Source organism: Microcaecilia unicolor, chromosome 2, assembly GCF_901765095.1.
Source record: "Microcaecilia unicolor chromosome 2, aMicUni1.1, whole genome shotgun sequence".
Lineage (NCBI taxonomy): Eukaryota > Metazoa > Chordata > Amphibia > Gymnophiona > Siphonopidae > Microcaecilia > Microcaecilia unicolor.
In genome coordinates, this window is record NC_044032.1 from 254,785,075 (window position 1) to 254,802,094 (window position 17,020).

Here is a 17,020-nt window from a genome sequence, read left to right on the forward strand (position 1 = left end):
TTTGTGGCGGAGGAATTTGGAATGGACGTCCCAAGGTCAAATTGGATCGAATCATCCACCACTGAAGGAATTCCGAAAGTCGGTGGACAGTTGGATCAGATCCTCTAGATCCCCCGCAGCTTGACACCACTGGGAAGCTAGATTCCATTGAGCTGATCTCATGTGTAGACGTGTCACGGGAGTTACATGAACTGTGGAAGCTTTGTGCCCCAGAAGTCTCAACATCTACCGAGCCATGATCTGTTGAGACGCTCAAGCTGTGGACACTAGGGACAGGAGGTTGCCTCGGGAAGATAAGCTCCAGCTGTCTTTGTATTCAACAGAGCTCCAATGAATTCCAACTTTTGAACTGGGGTGAGGTGGGACTTGGAGTAATTGATCACGAACCCCAGTAGCTCTAGCACCTGAATAGTCATTCGCATGGACTGTAGAGCGCCTGCCTCCGAGGTGCTCTTCACTAACCAATTGTCAAGATAAGGGAACGCATACACCCCCAGCCTGCGGAGCGATGCTGCGACTACCGCTAGGCACTTTGTAAAAACTCTGGTCATAGACGCCAGACTAAAGGGCAGTACACAGTACTGAAAGTGCTGTGTTCCCAGCCGAAATCGAAGATACCTCCTGTGAGCTGGAAGTATCGAGATGTGTGTGAAAGCATCCTTTAAGTCCAGAGAGCATAGTTAATAGTTTTCTTGAATCATGGGGTGCCCAGGGAAACCATCCTGAACTTTTTTCGGACTAGAAATTTGTTCAGGGCCCTCAAGTCTAGGATAGGACGCATCCCCCCCCCCCCTGTTTTCTTTTGCATAAGGAAGTACCTGGAATAGAATCCTAGCCCTTCTTCCCCTGGTGGAACAGGTTCGACTGCTTGGGCCTGTAGAAGGGCGGAGAGTTCCTTTGCAAGTACCTGTTTGTGCTGGGAGCTGTAAGAATGAGCTCCCGGGCAATTTGGAGTTTTGGATTCCAGATTGAGGGTGTATCCTAACCGGACTATTTGAAGAACCCACCGGTCGGAGGTTATGAGAGGCCACCTTTGGTGAAAAAATATCAACTTCCCCCCAACCGGCAAGTCGTCCGGTACGGACACTTTTACTGAGGCTATGCTGAGCTGGAGCCAGTCAAAAGCCCGTCCCTTGCTTTTGCTGGGGAGCTACAGTGGCCTTAGGTGCACGCTGTTGACGAGAACGAGCGCACTGGAACTGAGCCTGGGCAGGGTGCCGAGAAGCAGGAATGTACCTACGCCTGGGATAGGAATAGGGAGCACTCCTTTTCCCCCCAAAAAAATACCTCCTAGATGAGGAGGTAATAGGAGAAGACGCCCGGTGGGAGAGAGAATCCATAGCATTATTATGCTTCTTGATCTGGTCAACTAGATCCTTTACTTTCTCACCAAAAAGGTTATCCCCCCCGGCAAGGAACATCCACCATCCGCTGCTGGACCGAATGATCCTAGTTAGAGACATGCAGCTATGAGAGTCTGCGCATCACTATACCTTGAGCAGCGATCCTGGATGCTACATCAAAAGTGTCGAATGTACCCCTGGGCAGGAACTTTCGACACGCCTTCTGCTGCCTGACCACCTGGCGAAAAGGCTCTGCGTGCTCCGGAGGGAGTGCGTCAACCAAGCTGGACAGTTGCCTTACCGAGTTCCGCAAGTGGATTCTCGTGAAGAGCTGGCATGACTGGATCCTGACGGCGAGCATAGCGGCCTGATACATCTTCCTCTCAAAAGAATCCAAGGTCCTAGCTTCTTTGCCTGGAGGTGCCGAGGCATAGTCTTTAGTATTCTTGGCTCTTTTGAGGGCGGAGTCCACCACCATGGAATTGTGAGGTAGCTGAGACTTCATCAATCCAGGTTCAGTGGATCTGATACTGAGATTCAGTTTTTTTCGGGATCACGGGGTTAGATAGAGGGAATCACCAGTTTTGCATAAGGACTTCCTTCAGTACGTTATGCAAAGGAGCCGTTACAGCCTCTCTAGGTGGAGAAGGATAATCCAGGACCTCGAGCATCTCAGCCCTGGGTTCATCCACAACCTCCATAGGGAAAGGAATAGCCGTAGCCATTTCCCAGACAAAGGAGGTAAAGGACACTCTCCGGTGGAGAAAGTCTCCTTTCTGGTGGAGGGGAAGGTTCAGAGGGAATCCCATAGGACTCATCAGAAGAAAAGTACCTGGGATCTTCCTCTTCCTCTAACGAATGCTCCTCTTCAGTATCAGACAAGACTTCTCTCAGGGCAATCCGAGACTGAGCCTGCCTCGACTCCGAGGAACAATGTCCTCTGGCAATGTCGAGAAGTCGATGCCCGCCTGGACTGCGGTGAGGCTTCCTCCACTGACGTTGAAGGGGAGTCGATCTGGGTGGCAGCCGATGCCGCAGGTGGCACCAAGGTCGGGGACCTCACCACAGGTGAAGGGCCAGATGCCGCTGCAGCAGACGGCACGGAAGGCACAAGCACCCCCGACACCGAAGCAGACTGACGCAGCAATCCTTCTAGAAGCTCTGAAGGCAGGGCCCTGATGCGTTCGTCGAGAGCTGCCGTCGGACAAGGCTGGGGGGGTCGGTGGAGCAGCCGGTGGCAGACTCTGTTAAGGCTCGGGAGCAGGTACTGGGCTGCTAGGAGACCGACACATCGGCACCTCCTGTATAGAGGGGGAGCGATCCTCTCGGCGCCGATTCCCTCGACATCACGGAGCTCCCGGCACCGTGTGTCGAAGGAGATCAATGACTGTGCTTCTTTGCCTTCGCTCGACACCTGTCATCGAGACTCCTCGGTACCGATGAGGACGTGGAATCCTCACGCCTCCTCAGGGCTGGGTCCGACGCAGGTCGGTCCCGGGGGACCTGCATAACAGGAGGCCTCGAGACGGCTGGAGACCCACTTGATGCCGCACTGCTCCCAGCACGAGTTAGTCTCTCAGCAGCCATTACCTCTGCTCCCGACGTCGATGCTCCTGTCTATGTCGACAACGACGACCTCGGTACCAATGTCGAAGGACCGGACCAAGCCCAAAAAAGCTTTTCACGTTGGGCTTATCGAGACGTTTGTCCGTTTCTTCATACGAAGACACAGACTACAAGTGGCTGGGCTATGGTCGGGCCCAAGGCACTGGATACACCAGGCTTGGCTATTGGTACCTGAGATGGTCTGGTTGCACCGAGTACAACGTTTGAAGCCGCTGGGGTCTTCGATGACATGGAAGGAAAAATGGATTTGGCAAAATCAAACAACGCGATTGTGCCAAAAAAGGGAAGGGCACAAAAAGGGAGAAAACCCGACCGCGCGGCTTAAAGGCTGGTCGAGTCGAAAAGAAAGTAAACTTAAATAGGGATAAAAAAATACTAAAAGTAACTACTGGAAAATTATTATTATTATTATTTTTTAAGAAAATGACTAAAATAATAAAAGAAATAGTCGTCAGACTCTGTTCCTGGGCCAAGAACGAGGAGAGCACACTGAGCCCGCAAATAGGTGGGAAAATGTGGGATACAAATGCAATTAAATAAATAAATAAAAAATCCTGTCACCTCGTTGCGGACAAAAAAGAATTAAGGGCATGCTCGTGCGATGGGTAGGCATGCACGGTGCGCGGGCTTCACGCGCCAAAAGACTCTGGGCGAAAATTCTTTTTATTTTTGCTTGCAAAATTGCCGTTTCCTGGGCTGACGCAGACATTGACCCATCTGTGAGAACAAGCAGCCTGCTTGTTCTCGGAGAAAAGAATGATATCAAAACATAATATGGTACACATGGTGAAATGAAGCTAAATGAATATGTAGAGTAATTCAATGCAACATACTGTAAAAGGGCTCAAAAAAGATATACACGTATAGTTAGAGAACATCTAACATAGAACTAAAAGCTGTCATGTACTAAAAATTATTCACATACACATGGAAATGTACAAAATTTTATATGCATAAAACATGACCCAACCTGATTGGTAAGATGAAGAAATAAGATCAAATATAACAGCAACATAAATACCACTCATAGATTGCCTATTTAAATGTGAAACCAAAAATGATCATACTGAAGCTGACAGAATCTGGTCGTTCTTTGATACCTACAACCAGCTCAGTTAAAGCACTACTGACAAAATATGCCAGCTGCCTATTAGATAGTTTCCCCAACTACATGATGAAAGACCCACCAGACTGATTCATTGACCAACTAACTAAACACAAAGAATACATGCTCTCGAACAGTCTCTTTCCTGATGATAAGGGTGACATCATACTCGCCCCAATCTCTAAAAATGCCACTAGCAAGAAATATGAACTCACAAACTACAGACCTGTTGTCTTAATACCATTACTGACCAAAACAATGGAGGGACTAGTAGCACAACAACAAATGGAATACCTATAGTATTTCGCACTCCTCCACAGCTCTCGGTCAGGCTTCAGACCACTCCATAGTACTGAGATGGTCATAACCACCCTGATGATAAAATTCAGAAGAATAATAAGTCAAGACCAGTCAATACTACTACTACAGTTCGATATGTCAAGCGCCTTCGACCTGGTTGGACCACACAACACTACTGACCCTTCTCAACAATATAGGAATCAACAGAGCAGTAGCGACCTGGTTCAGTGGCTTTCTAAGAACTAGATCCTATATTGTCAAGAAGTCCAATCAGTTTTCAACCTGTGGAGTACCCCAGGGCTCCCCGATATCACCTATTTCATTCAATGTCAAGATGACCCCACTCGGCAGGAAACTGGAAATACTAGGATTTAACCCATACATATACGCTGACAACGTCACCATCGCCATACCCTTTAACAACAGCACTACCGAGATATTGGACAAGGTTAAAAAGGGATGGACTTCATGGAAAATTGGGCCACAACTTTCAAACTTCAATTGAACTGAGACAAAACAAAACTCCTTGTTATCTGACCTGCATAATCCAACCACTCACCAAAATCTCACAATAGATCAACAAACATATCCAATTGAAACACAACTTAAGCTACTGGGAATCGTCATTGAAAAAGACCTGACTCTTGAAAAACAGGTTTCTGCGGGCATATCAAAAAGCTTCCATACACTATGGAAACTGAGAAGAATCAGGGACTATTTCCCCAAACATATTGTCTTATAGTGCAGACGCTGATAATGTCCCAACTAGACTACTGCAATGCTGCATACGTAGGATGCAAAGAAAACACACTAAAATTGTTGCAGACTGTCCAAAACACGGCAGCGAGATTGATATTTTAAAAAATCAAAATAAAAGAGCAACCCCATTACTCAGAATGCTTCACTGGCTCCCAGTCAAGGCCAGATTAATATTCAAAACATGCACGATTATTTTCAAAATACTGTTTGGCATGTCCCCAGACTAACATGCTAGACCTAATCACATTATGACCAAGAAGTGCAAACCCAGGAACCAGGGGATACCTACTACTACACCTGCCCAACTGCAAAACATAATCTACAAATCATTTACATGGCAAGTTTTAGCTACTTGGGCTCTAAATGGTGGAACTGAATCCCCAAGGTCCCAAGAAGCATTATTTCTGGGATAAGCAGTATAAAATGTTTTGTACATTTTTGGGATCTTGCCGGGTATTTGTGACCTGGATTGGCCACTGTTGGAAACAGGATGCTGGGCTCGATGGACCTTTGGTCTTTCCCAGTATGGCAATACTTACGTACTTATGATCTACATTTAATTCAGAAAAGAGCTAAAAACCTACCTTTTCAATATCATTCCTCAAGAACGCTATTTTATAAAAATGAAATCTGTAACCCATATATTTTAACAATCGCTATATATCGATGTAATCTCCCATAATTGTTATATGTAGGCCACATTGAACCGAAACTTGTTTTTGGAAACTGGGATACAAGCATGAATAAATAATTATCAAGTGATGAAATTATCCTGGTTCAGTAATGTTTGTTTAGATCACTGTAACACAATGTACAGCAAAGCATATGAAATACTGAACTTTGAGTTAAAAAAAATAAATGTGTGAGAAAAATTGTGTGAAAAAAGAAGGATGTGCAAATACTGAGAGGTAAATTTGTGATTGCCAAGTGGAGTCTAATAATAATTTGATGTGAAAAGTGCAGAAAAAAAAAGTCCAAGCGTGGTCCGATAAAGAGCACATAAAAGAAAACGAATAAGACAAAATAAAACAACCATTGTAGATACGGATTATACTGAGAGAAAGGGTGCTGGGTCAATCCACTAAGAGTGCAGATTATATCATGAAGACGGTACTAATGGAAAAAGTGCAAAAAGGCAGTAAACCAGGATAATTTCATTACTTACATCGTTTCTTCATCTCGCCAATCAGATGGTTCATGTTTTATGCATATAAGATTTTGTACATAATTTTTACTACATGACAGCTGTTTTATGTTAGATGTTCCTCTAACTCATGTTTATCTTATTTGAGCTCTTTTACAGTATGGGGCGCATTTTCAAAACGCTTAGACATACAAAGTTCCATAGGTTGCTATGCAACTTTGTAAGTTTAAGTGCTTTGAAAATATGCCTCTATGTTGATTCAAAGTTTAAGTGCTTTGAAAATTTGCCTCTATGTTGATTCAAAGTTTATATTGCAATGAATTACTCTAAGGTATATGTATTCATTTAGCTTAATTTCACCATGTGTACCATATTATGTTTTGATGTTGTTCTTTTATTGTTCCCATTATCTTTATAGTATTTTAACAGCAGTCTGAGTTTATTTTATATTTTATACTTTATCTTGTTTTGATACTTAGTTTATTATGTTACTTATGTTTTTACACAGTGTAACCGGCTTGTTCCGCCGAAACACGGCCCCGCGTCAGGTTTCTGTGTGGTGCAAATAAAGGTGTTTTCTGAATCACTCCTGCAGTGGAACCTTTGTTGGATATTATTCCTGGCCATTAGACATCTAGTAATGTAAACTGTATAAGTAGCTCCTATTTGCTCTCCAGTATTGCTGGAAAACTCTAGAAAAATACAGCACTCTGTCCTTCGGGGCCCATTGTGCTTTTTTCTGCTGCATTCTGTCCTCCATCAGTAACGATCCTGCATTTTCTCAGGACTTTGAAGAAGATCCCAGGTCACAAGGCGCACGAGGTCACCGTCGCTCTGTCAGCCGTGGCTCCTATCAGCTTCAAGCCCAAATGAACCGTGCCGTGTATGAGGAGAGGTGAGACTGCTGCACTTTGACAGCCGAGTCCTGGTTATGCCTCGGGACAATAGTTTTCTTCTATGTCAGATCAACAGCTTCAGGTATTGGGATGTGTCAGGGGAGGAGGGATGCCAGAAAACAAGGACTGAAAAGTATTTTCTTCAGGAGCTTGAGTTACTGTGTAGCTGATCTCCCATCTCCATTGAGTAGTTAATGATATTGGCAGGGTCATGGTTGATGCCCTATCACAGGGTATGTAGGAAGATAAGAGATCTTAGCTAGCTCTGTTGGTAGACTGTACCAGAGCCTTGAGTCCCAGGGTAGAAACAAACCCAGATAACCTTTTGTATTTATAATCTTTGCCCTTGAATATTTCCAGCTCTGTCCATGTTGAGCAGGGCACAAGCCCTTTTTTTCTCAATTATATCTAAGGTTACAGAACAACCTCTATCTGAATTGCAAAAAAAGCTGCACACTGAGAGAGCCCTATTGCAGTATCTCTGTAGACAGACAGGTGGCAGGAGTTTGGATTTAGTCCCTTGGGCTCCTTAATCCTTCAACCCCTTCCAACTTTGATCCAGTTCTTTGATGCCGCAGGCCCCCAGGCAGCTTGGTGCCCACTTCTGTGGCAGAAGCCAGCCGTGCCATGGCTGGCGACACAACACTGAGTGAGAACTACGCCTTTGCAGGCATGTACCACATCTTTGACCAGCATGTGGATGAAGCAGGTAAGGTATTGCACCAGGGACACTAATGATGCTAGTTTTGTTCTCCTCAGTGCCTCCACAACATGACAACCTAGCCTCCCCTGTCAACAAATTTGAGAGAGCCTTCTTTAAAGCATGGTTCCTCCCTAGTACCAAAACACATATGCAATAGTGACTAAAGATTTGTGGCTCATTTTCAATTGCTCCAAATCTGCCAGGAATCACGAGCTATGTAGACATTCTTCCTTCCCCTCCCAGCTATTTCAGTGCAAATTGTCTACCACCTTGTATCTCAGTGGCACTAATGCTCTCTTCCTTTTTCTCTCCATTTTAACATGGATGGATGCTTCCCATTCTCTGCCCCCTCCCATCACAGCCTGACTGATAAGACTGTCCTCCCTTTCCCCATGTCAGAAGTGCAGGTGATCATCTTTTCTACTTATGGGTGGGTTCTGCTCCCTGCACCATCTCAGCAAAGCTGGTGTCTTTTTCTTGTTCCAAAGAAATGGCCAATGTCCCACCTGTCTCAGCAGTGTTGATCTGTATTTTTCTCTTAGTGTTGGTTGGCAGTCTCTGTCTCACTGTTACATTTTTCTCTCTCTCTCTTCTGGCCTCTCTGATTCAAGAGTGCAAGTGCTTTCCCTCCCTACTGCTGTTGGTAGCGCTTGCGCTCTCCCTCCTCTTAGCAAACAATAAGCGTCTCTCTTCTGCTTTCAGTGCCGAAGGTGCAGTTTGCCAATGATGACAAGCACCTGCTAGCCTGCTGCTCACTGGATGGCACCATCTCAGTATGTCAGCTAGTGCCCACACCTCCAGCTGTGGTGCGTATACTGCGGGGCCACTCCCGGGGGGTGACAGACTTCGCTTGGTCCCTTTCCAATGATGTCATCGTATCTACATCTTTGGACACCACACTGCGTATCTGGGCCACTGAAGATGGCAAGTGCATCCGGGAGATTCCTGATCCTGACACTTCAGAGCTTCTCTGCTGTACCTTCCAGCCTATGAACAACAATCTCACAGTGGTGAGCTGCCTGTCTCCTGCACGATTTCCTTCATAATACTCCATGGTTTTTCTGTGCCCCAGGCCTAACCCTTGCTCTTTTTTCTGTTTTAGGTGGGCAATGGTAAACATAATATTCATGTGGTAAACATTTCTACGGGGAAGAAAGTGAAAGGTGGTTCCAGCAAGCTGACGGGTCGTGTTCTCTCGCTGTCCTTTGATTCCCCTGGGCGCATTCTATGGGCTGGTGATGAGCGAGGCAGCATTTTCTCCTTCCTATTCGATATGGCTACAGGTGAGACAGGGCATGTGGGCAAGAGGGGGAACTGTTGTGTTGGAAATTGTGGTGGTAGGTGGGCTGGCCTTTATTATGTGTTCTTGTTTCTTAAGTCCCACCTTCTTCCTGCTTGCAGGGAAATTGACAAAGGCTAAGCGCCTGGTGGTGAATGAAGGCAGTGCCATTACAAACATCTCTGCTCGCTCATGGATCAGTAGGGAAGCCCGTGACCCCTCATTGCTTGTCAATGCCTGTGTTAACAAGCTCCTTCTCTATAGGTAAGAGAGAATTTTTTTTATTTATATCAATTTATATACCGTATCTTATTGCAACTGCAAACCAGAACGGTTTACATATATAAAAATACAATATGTACTTTGCTTCCCCATGTGTCTGTCTGTCTGTCTCTGGACAGTTTTTCTATTCCATGTACTTGCTTCTCTCGTATTTTTCAGATGGGGAAAGATGAGGGTTTTCTTAGCTCTTCTATTTTTATAACTCTTGTCTCTGTACCTCTTTCTAGGGTTGTTGATAATGAAGGAACACTTCAATTAAAGAGGAGCTTCCAGATCCAGCAAAACTCACACCCTGTCCGCAGTATCTTTTGCCCTCTTATGTCTTTCCGCCAGGGAGCCTGTGTTGGTAAGAATTTTAGCTGCTTATTGACCGTGGGTACATGACAGGATGCATTTTTCTGTATGTGTTTGTGCATGCATCTTTGTGCTTATGTGTGCACACTGTTCATTGTTCATACTTGTATATATGGCTGAATGTATGTCTAGACATATATTTCTGTATGCAGGAATAAATAATGCAAAGCAATGTAGTAGGTGGTAACAGATAAGGATAATTTGGCCTACTGATTGTGTCTGGTTGCTCTCTACCTATACCATTCTCACTAAGGAACAACTGGTAGTTGCAGAAAACAAAGTAGTCCAAGATATACCGCCTTTCAAAGTGGTTTACACTCATTGTTATAGGAGAGAATGAAAAAAAAAACACCAGCTACTATTCATGACATGAAAGAAATGCAGTTGAGCAAGAGAGGAAAGAAAAGCCATATAAGAAAACAAGTACAGACAGTCTTGCAAGACAAGGGCAGGGAGCTGCTGCTGCTGCTGCAAAGTAGCTGCTTAAGTATATTGAAAGACTTCTCATACTGTTCTTGTGCTTTAAATATGTCCACTGACCCCTGATGCAGCTTTCTTAGGTGAAATGTGGCCTTGTTGGACACTTTTTTTTAATGATTTTTAAACAAGTATTACAAGTAGACCACTCGCACAAGAAAAATAGTGAAAGCTTCTTAAAAACAATAAAAGGTAAAGTAATAAAACTGTACAATTGCTTAATTAACTAATTAAAGGAAACTATGAGAGAGGATCTAACCACTTCACCATAAAGGGAGGAGTGGAATATCACAAATAAGGAGATCAAATAATGAAACTGCATTGAATAAAAGCTTAACCAAACACCACCCAGCAGTCAAATGTCCTAAGGTGGTTCAGAGCTGGGTAACTTCTTTAGGTCCAAAAAAGATCTCAGATGGTCAGGTACATAGAATATATATTTCAAACCCAAATCTCTCTATATAAAACGCACCTCCAACGTTCTATGAAGCCTCACTTACCCAACATTCTAAAAGTGAAGGGGGTGAGATCGCTTTGTGTCTGCCCCGCCCACGCGTCAAACGTGATGACGTCGAGGGCGGAGCAATGACACTCAACCAATCGCATCGCTCCGCCCTCAACGTCATCAAGTTGGACGCGAGGGACGAGCACACATCGAACACACACGTTGCTAGGGACTTTTGGAGGCTTCAAAACAAGTACGCACCTCCCCCTCGCCACCCCCCCCCCAAGGTCGCCTATTCACTTCGACTCTTCCACTCTCCAAACACCCGCGAGCGAGGTCGCTGCTTCCCCCATTCCCCCCCCCCCCCAAAGGTCGCCTCTTTCAAACACAACCCCCCGAGTTCGCAGCTTCCTCTCTTAAGCCCACCCTCCCCCGAGGTTGCCGTTTCACATATCCACCCTCCCCCCCTCAAAGATCGCCGCTAATCTTAACAAAAAAAAAAACACAGACAGCCTTCACCCATTGGCTGTCTGCGCTGCAGCCACTCATCTCTCACTTTTTCCATTAGTACCGTCTTCATGATATAATCTGCACTCTTAGTGGATTGACCCAGCACCCTTTCTCTCAGTATAATCCGTATCTACAATGGGCTTCACATTCAGGGCTGGTGGTCTGCTTAGGAAGCTCAGTTCTACATCAGTCTGCTCGAGCTCATGGCCATCTGGAATGCTGTAAAGCCTTTCAGAGATAGACTCCAGAACCAAATTATTCTTGTTCAAACAGACAACCAAGTTGTGATGTTCTGTGTCAACAAGCAGATAATGGTCTCTAAACATGGGTATAGCTCAGAAGATCTTCCGAGAGTGGGGCACCCTTTCAGTGGATCTTTTTGCCACTCATCTCAACAAAAGTCTGTCGGTTCTGCTCCAGGCTCAGGTCACACGGCAGACTGCAGTGGGGGGGAGGGTCTTCTGTATGTGTACCCTCCCATACCTCTCATACAGAAGACTTTGCTGAAACTCAGGCAAAATCAGGGTACCATGATTCTGATCGCTTCTTACTGGCCGCAGCAGATCTGGTTTCCTCCTCTTCTGGATTTGTCTTCCAAAAATCTGTGATTGCCCTGTTTTCTAACCCTCATCACACAGAACGAGGGTTCCTTTCTGCATACCAACTTACAATCCCTGACCCTCACAGTTTGAAAGTTGAGAGCCTGGGATTGCCTGAGGGTGTCTCCCATATGTTGCTGGTTTTCAGGAAAGATTCCACTAAGAGGTGTTACTCTTTTAAGTGGAAGAGATTTGCTGTCGGTTGTGAGGGCAAGGCAGATCCCTTCTCATGCCCTGCACAAAAACTGCTTGAATACCTCCTGCACCTCTCTTGAGTCTGATTTGAAAACCAGCTCTGTGAGTTTATCTCGGTGCAGTTGGCTTTTATCACCATATTGGAGGTGACTCCATCTCTGTCTGTTCAGCCTTTAGTTGTTCGCTTCATGAGAGGCTTGTTGCTGACAAAGCTTCCTATAAAACTTCCCATCGTGTCATGAGATCTCAACATCGTCCTCTCCCAGCTGATGAAAGCTCCTTTGAGCCTCTGAATTCCTGTCATCTGATGTATTTGACCTGGAAAGAAGTGTTTCTGGTGGTAGTCACTTCAGCTTGCAGTTCATTGAGCTCCAGGCCCTGGTAGCTCATCCACCATATACAAAATTTTATCACAACAGTGTAGTCCTCTGCGCGCACCCTAAGGTCCTTCCCAAGGTTGTGTTGGAGTTCCATCTTAACCAGTTAGTTGTTCTGCCAACATTTTCCCCAAACCCTCGTGCTCATCTGGCTACCATAGACTGCAAGCAAGCCTTAGTCTTCTATCTTGAGCAGATTCAAGCCAATAGACAGTTCACTTGCTTTTCATTTCTTTTGATCCACCAACAGATTGAAGTTGGCCATCGGCAAATGCATAATTTCAAATTGAATAACTGATTGCATCTCCTTTACTTATGCCCAAGCTGGGCTGAATCTTGAGGGACATTTCATGACTTAACAATGCCAGAGCCATGGCTGCGTCAGTTGCCCACTTGAGATCAGCCTCCATAGAGGATATTTGCAAGGCTGGATGTGGTCTTCAAGTCCACACATTCACTTCCCACTACTGTTTAGAACATGATACCCAACGCAACAGTCAGTTCGTACAGGCAGTTCTACATAATTTGTTCTTTGTCCAGAATCCAACTCCACCCTCCTAGGCCCTGTTGTATTTTTTTCCAGGTTGCACCTTCACAGCTAGAGGTTTTAGTCTTGACGTTTCGAGACAATTTATCCTAGCTTTCTTGTTTTCAGTGAGCTTGGTAACTAGGGATTCCCAGATGTGAGACAGATACTTACCTGTAGCTGATGTTCTCTGAGGACATAGTCAATTATTTCTACAAACCCTCCCACCTCCCCTAGGAGTTGAATTTGTTTGCAGGCTTTTTGCTTTTTCGATTGACTGGAGGACCCCATGCTCATGCATTGGGCGGGAAGGCACCAGTGGATGCATGGTATGACACTGCTAGACTTTTCTATTGTACTTGCTAGTCAGCATCCACACCTGGCTCCGTCAGATGACGTCACCTAGATGTGAGTCTAATCGGCCTGCTGTCCTCAGAGAACACAAGTTACAGGTAAGTATCTATCTTTGCTTTTCCATATTGAACCCAATACCCAGGTAGGTGCCCTTATAAATGTTTCCTGAAGGAGAGAAGCTGGCTGCATGTGCATAGCTCAACTGTTCCACAAAGTCGGAGCAGCAATGAAAAAGTTGTGTTCAAAAATTTTGACCAGAATGGCTTATACCTAATACAACCTGAGATACTGAATTTTGCTTAGTGTGAAGAGCCCTTAATTTATGTTTTTTTTTTAATTTATATCTTGCCCATGACTAAGCAGCTTACATAATAAAAACATACATAAAATGGCAAAATCACACAAAACAAATTTAACACACTTCTCAATGACAATACATCAAGAGAGCCTGAACTAGGAAGCTGACATATAGAGCTCAAGAATCAGAGAAGGCCTGCACATACAAATGTGTCTTCAAAACCTTTTTAAATTGCTGTAATGATGAGCAGAATCAAATATGCCCCGGTAGTGCATTCCATAATCTTGGGCTAGCTACTGCAAAAGGCACAAGCCAACGTTGCAGCAAAACAAAATGTGGGCAATGGTGGTACAGAAAGGTGCCTCTCAGCAACCGGACACAAGGGTGTACACAACTGTATCACATTTTTTAAAATACTGTGGGCCTTCCTAGTACAAAATCTGATAAATCAAATTCAAGACCTTATGCATAATACAGTATTTTACAGGTAGCCAATGCAATTTCTGCAGCAATTGTGACACATGATCAAATTACCTACTTTCAGAAATCAGTCTAATTGCAGAATTTTGTACCATCTGCAGTGCCTTACAGCATGTCCATACTAACACCAGATAGATTGCATTACAGAAATCCAGTCTGGACAGCTCTGAGGATTGTACTACAATCCTAAAGCCGTACTCCTCCAGCAATGATTTCAGTTTCAACTACACAGATGGTAAAAGCATGTTCTCACTACTTGCTGAACTTGTCCTTTTTTTTTTTTTTTTGTTACATTTGTACCCCGCGCTTTCCCATTCATGGCAGGCTCAATGCAGTTTACATATTGTTTACAGGTACTTATTTAAAGGACAGATGTGAATCTAATATAACAGGGCTTCTCAAAGAGGACCTGATAGGGATAAAATCCACAGGAAAAGGTACACAACAATAGTATCTGTGCTGCAAAAGCAATTTATTTGTACCCTCAAAGAATTCCTAGTTAGCTGGAAAACGAACCACTTGCATAACAATTTATAAAAACCTAAGACTAAGAAGCTCTAGTTGTATTTCTTTGCTACCGCCTTGATTGTTCTCAGTGCTTCACTTGCTCTTTTTTTTTCTCACCCCTGTTGTCTCACTCGTGGTTTTTTTTTTTTTTTTGTCTCATCCTCAAGTCACTGGAAGTGAGGACATGTGTGTGTACTTCTTTGATGTGGAACGTGCCACGAAGGCCATCGTGAACAAGCTGCAAGGTCATAGCGCAGCGGTGCTTGATGTGAGTTTCAACTGTGACGAGAGTCTGCTGGCCTCTAGTGATGCAAAAGGCATGGTCATCGTGTGGAGGCGGGAGCAGAAGTGACTCCCTGACCCCTCTAGCTACACTACAACCTCTTAACACTTAAGGATATTTGATATCCCCCATTCTTTCCCCCCTCTCCCCCCCCCCTCCCCCCAACAGTGCTTGTTGTATAGTGGCATCGGCCACAGTCCTATTTCTCAGCATCTGAAATGTGATTCATTTCTACATGTTGCAAGGTACAGCTCCACTGAAGATGAGAAATCCTCGACACCTGGGGTGGTGAGAATGGGTAAAACGTCTGCGCTGTAACTTGGTGTATGTCTGGATCTTTATTTATAATGGATAATGGTGTTTTTCATTTAAAAAATTGTTTTCAATGTTTTAATATAAACACAAAGTGGCTTCTCTAAGTTTATCATTTTTTCCAAGTTAATTTCACTTGTTCTGCTGTTCTTTTTCATTTATGTTTGTAAACTGCAGAGCCTGGTTGCATCCTGAAGGTGTTTCTACTCCTGGCCTTAAGAGTGAAGTTACTTGTAGCAGTGATTCTCCATAGGCAGCATAAATCAGACATAGAAGTGGGTAACATCATCCAATGGCTCTTACTGAGCTCAGGAAAAAAAAACCAGGTGTTTGTGTTGTATTTATTTCCCACCAACTGAAAAGGAACAATACATTCTGTATCTTGAAGACGTAATATATTTATTTTTTGAGCACGCAAAGGATTTCATATGCAACTGTTACCTCACCAGTCTCCTCAGTCTAATACAAAGCTAAGGCATCCATTCCTCAGGAAGGCGGGTGGGTATGAGTTGTTTGTCTTGCTATATATGATGAACCCTTTTACAGGTAAGCAACTTTGCTTTCTCCACAGACAAACAGGATGAATCCCACACACAAATTGGAAATCCCATAGCTGAGGGCTGGGCTGTTTTGATTGTTATGGGATCTGATAAGTGAAAAGGCCTTTGTATACCTATGTGTCCAGTTACCGTCGCTTTGAGGTATATTGTCCAGACCAGGGGCTCTCAACCTAGCCAGTCTGGGTTTTCAGGATATCCTCACTGAATATGGAAGGACAAAAAAGCAGATCAATCAAAAAAATATATGTTTATTAAATGACAACCAAATAATCAAATCAGCCCAACACTGGCCGTGTTTCGCCCAACAGGGCTGCGTCAGGGGCTACACAATGTTCTTTAAAAGTCAAGATGACAAATGTACGTAAGTCTGAAATCATGAATCTTCCAAAATACAGTAAAAAAACAGCATGAACCGAATGAATCGTAAAAGATAGTGACGTGAATACCGTCCTGCACCTTCACAATTCTAGAATAGTGAAGAGATTAAATTCTTTGCTTTGATCTTTATGGAAGAAGATGTAAGAGATCTACCTGTAACGGAAATGGTTTTCAAGGGTGGCGATGTGGAGGAACTGAAAGACATTTCGGTGAACCTGGAAGATGTACTGAGCCAAATTGACAAATTAAAGAGTGATAAATCACCTGGACTGGATGGCATACATCCCAGGGTACTGAAAGAACTCAAACATGAGATTGTTGTTGTTAAGTGATCTGTAACCTGTCATTAAAATCATTTGTAGTACCCGAAGATTAGAGAGTGGCAAATGTAATGCCGATTTTTTTAAAAGGGTTCCAGGGGTGATCTGGGAAATCACAGACTGGTAAGCCTGACTTCAGTGCTTAGGAAAATAGTGGAAACTATTTATTATAAAGAATAAAATTAAAGAACATATAGACAAACATGGTGTAATGTGACAGAGCTTGCCTCACCAATTGGCTTAATTTCTTTGAAAGTTTAAATAAACATGTGGCTAAAGGTGAGCTGATTGATGTAGTGTATCTAGGTTTTCAGAAAGCTTCTGATAAAGTTCCTTATGAGAGACTCCAGAGAAAATTAAGTCATGGGATGGGAGGCAATTGGTTATTGGACAGAAAACAGAGGGTAGGGTTAAATAGCCATTTTTCTCAATGGAGTAGGGTGAATAGTGGAGTGCTGCAGGCATCTGTACTGGGACTGGTGTTATTTAACATATTTATAAATGATCTGGAAAATGGAACAAGTGAGGTGATTAAATTCGCAGATGACACAAAACTATTCAAAGTTTTCAAAACATGTGGATTGTGAAAAATTGCAGGAAGACCTTAA

General features: G+C 44.0%; 1 protein-coding gene across 1 annotated transcript in view; it reads left to right on the forward strand.

The window, feature by feature from the left end:
• WDR13 (WD repeat domain 13) overlaps positions 1-15,927 on the forward strand; it is a 30,758-nt gene extending 14,831 nt beyond the window's left edge. Inside the window, exons 3-9 of the mRNA XM_030193952.1 lie at positions 7,063-7,172; positions 7,752-7,882; positions 8,579-8,886; positions 8,979-9,159; positions 9,278-9,419; positions 9,665-9,783; positions 14,727-15,927. Coding sequence (XP_030049812.1) covers positions 7,063-7,172; positions 7,752-7,882; positions 8,579-8,886; positions 8,979-9,159; positions 9,278-9,419; positions 9,665-9,783; positions 14,727-14,911 — 1,176 coding nt within the window. The 3' untranslated portion in view covers positions 14,912-15,927. The remainder of the gene's footprint in view (positions 1-7,062; positions 7,173-7,751; positions 7,883-8,578; positions 8,887-8,978; positions 9,160-9,277; positions 9,420-9,664; positions 9,784-14,726) is intronic.
• Positions 15,928-17,020: the final 1,093 nt, after the last annotated feature.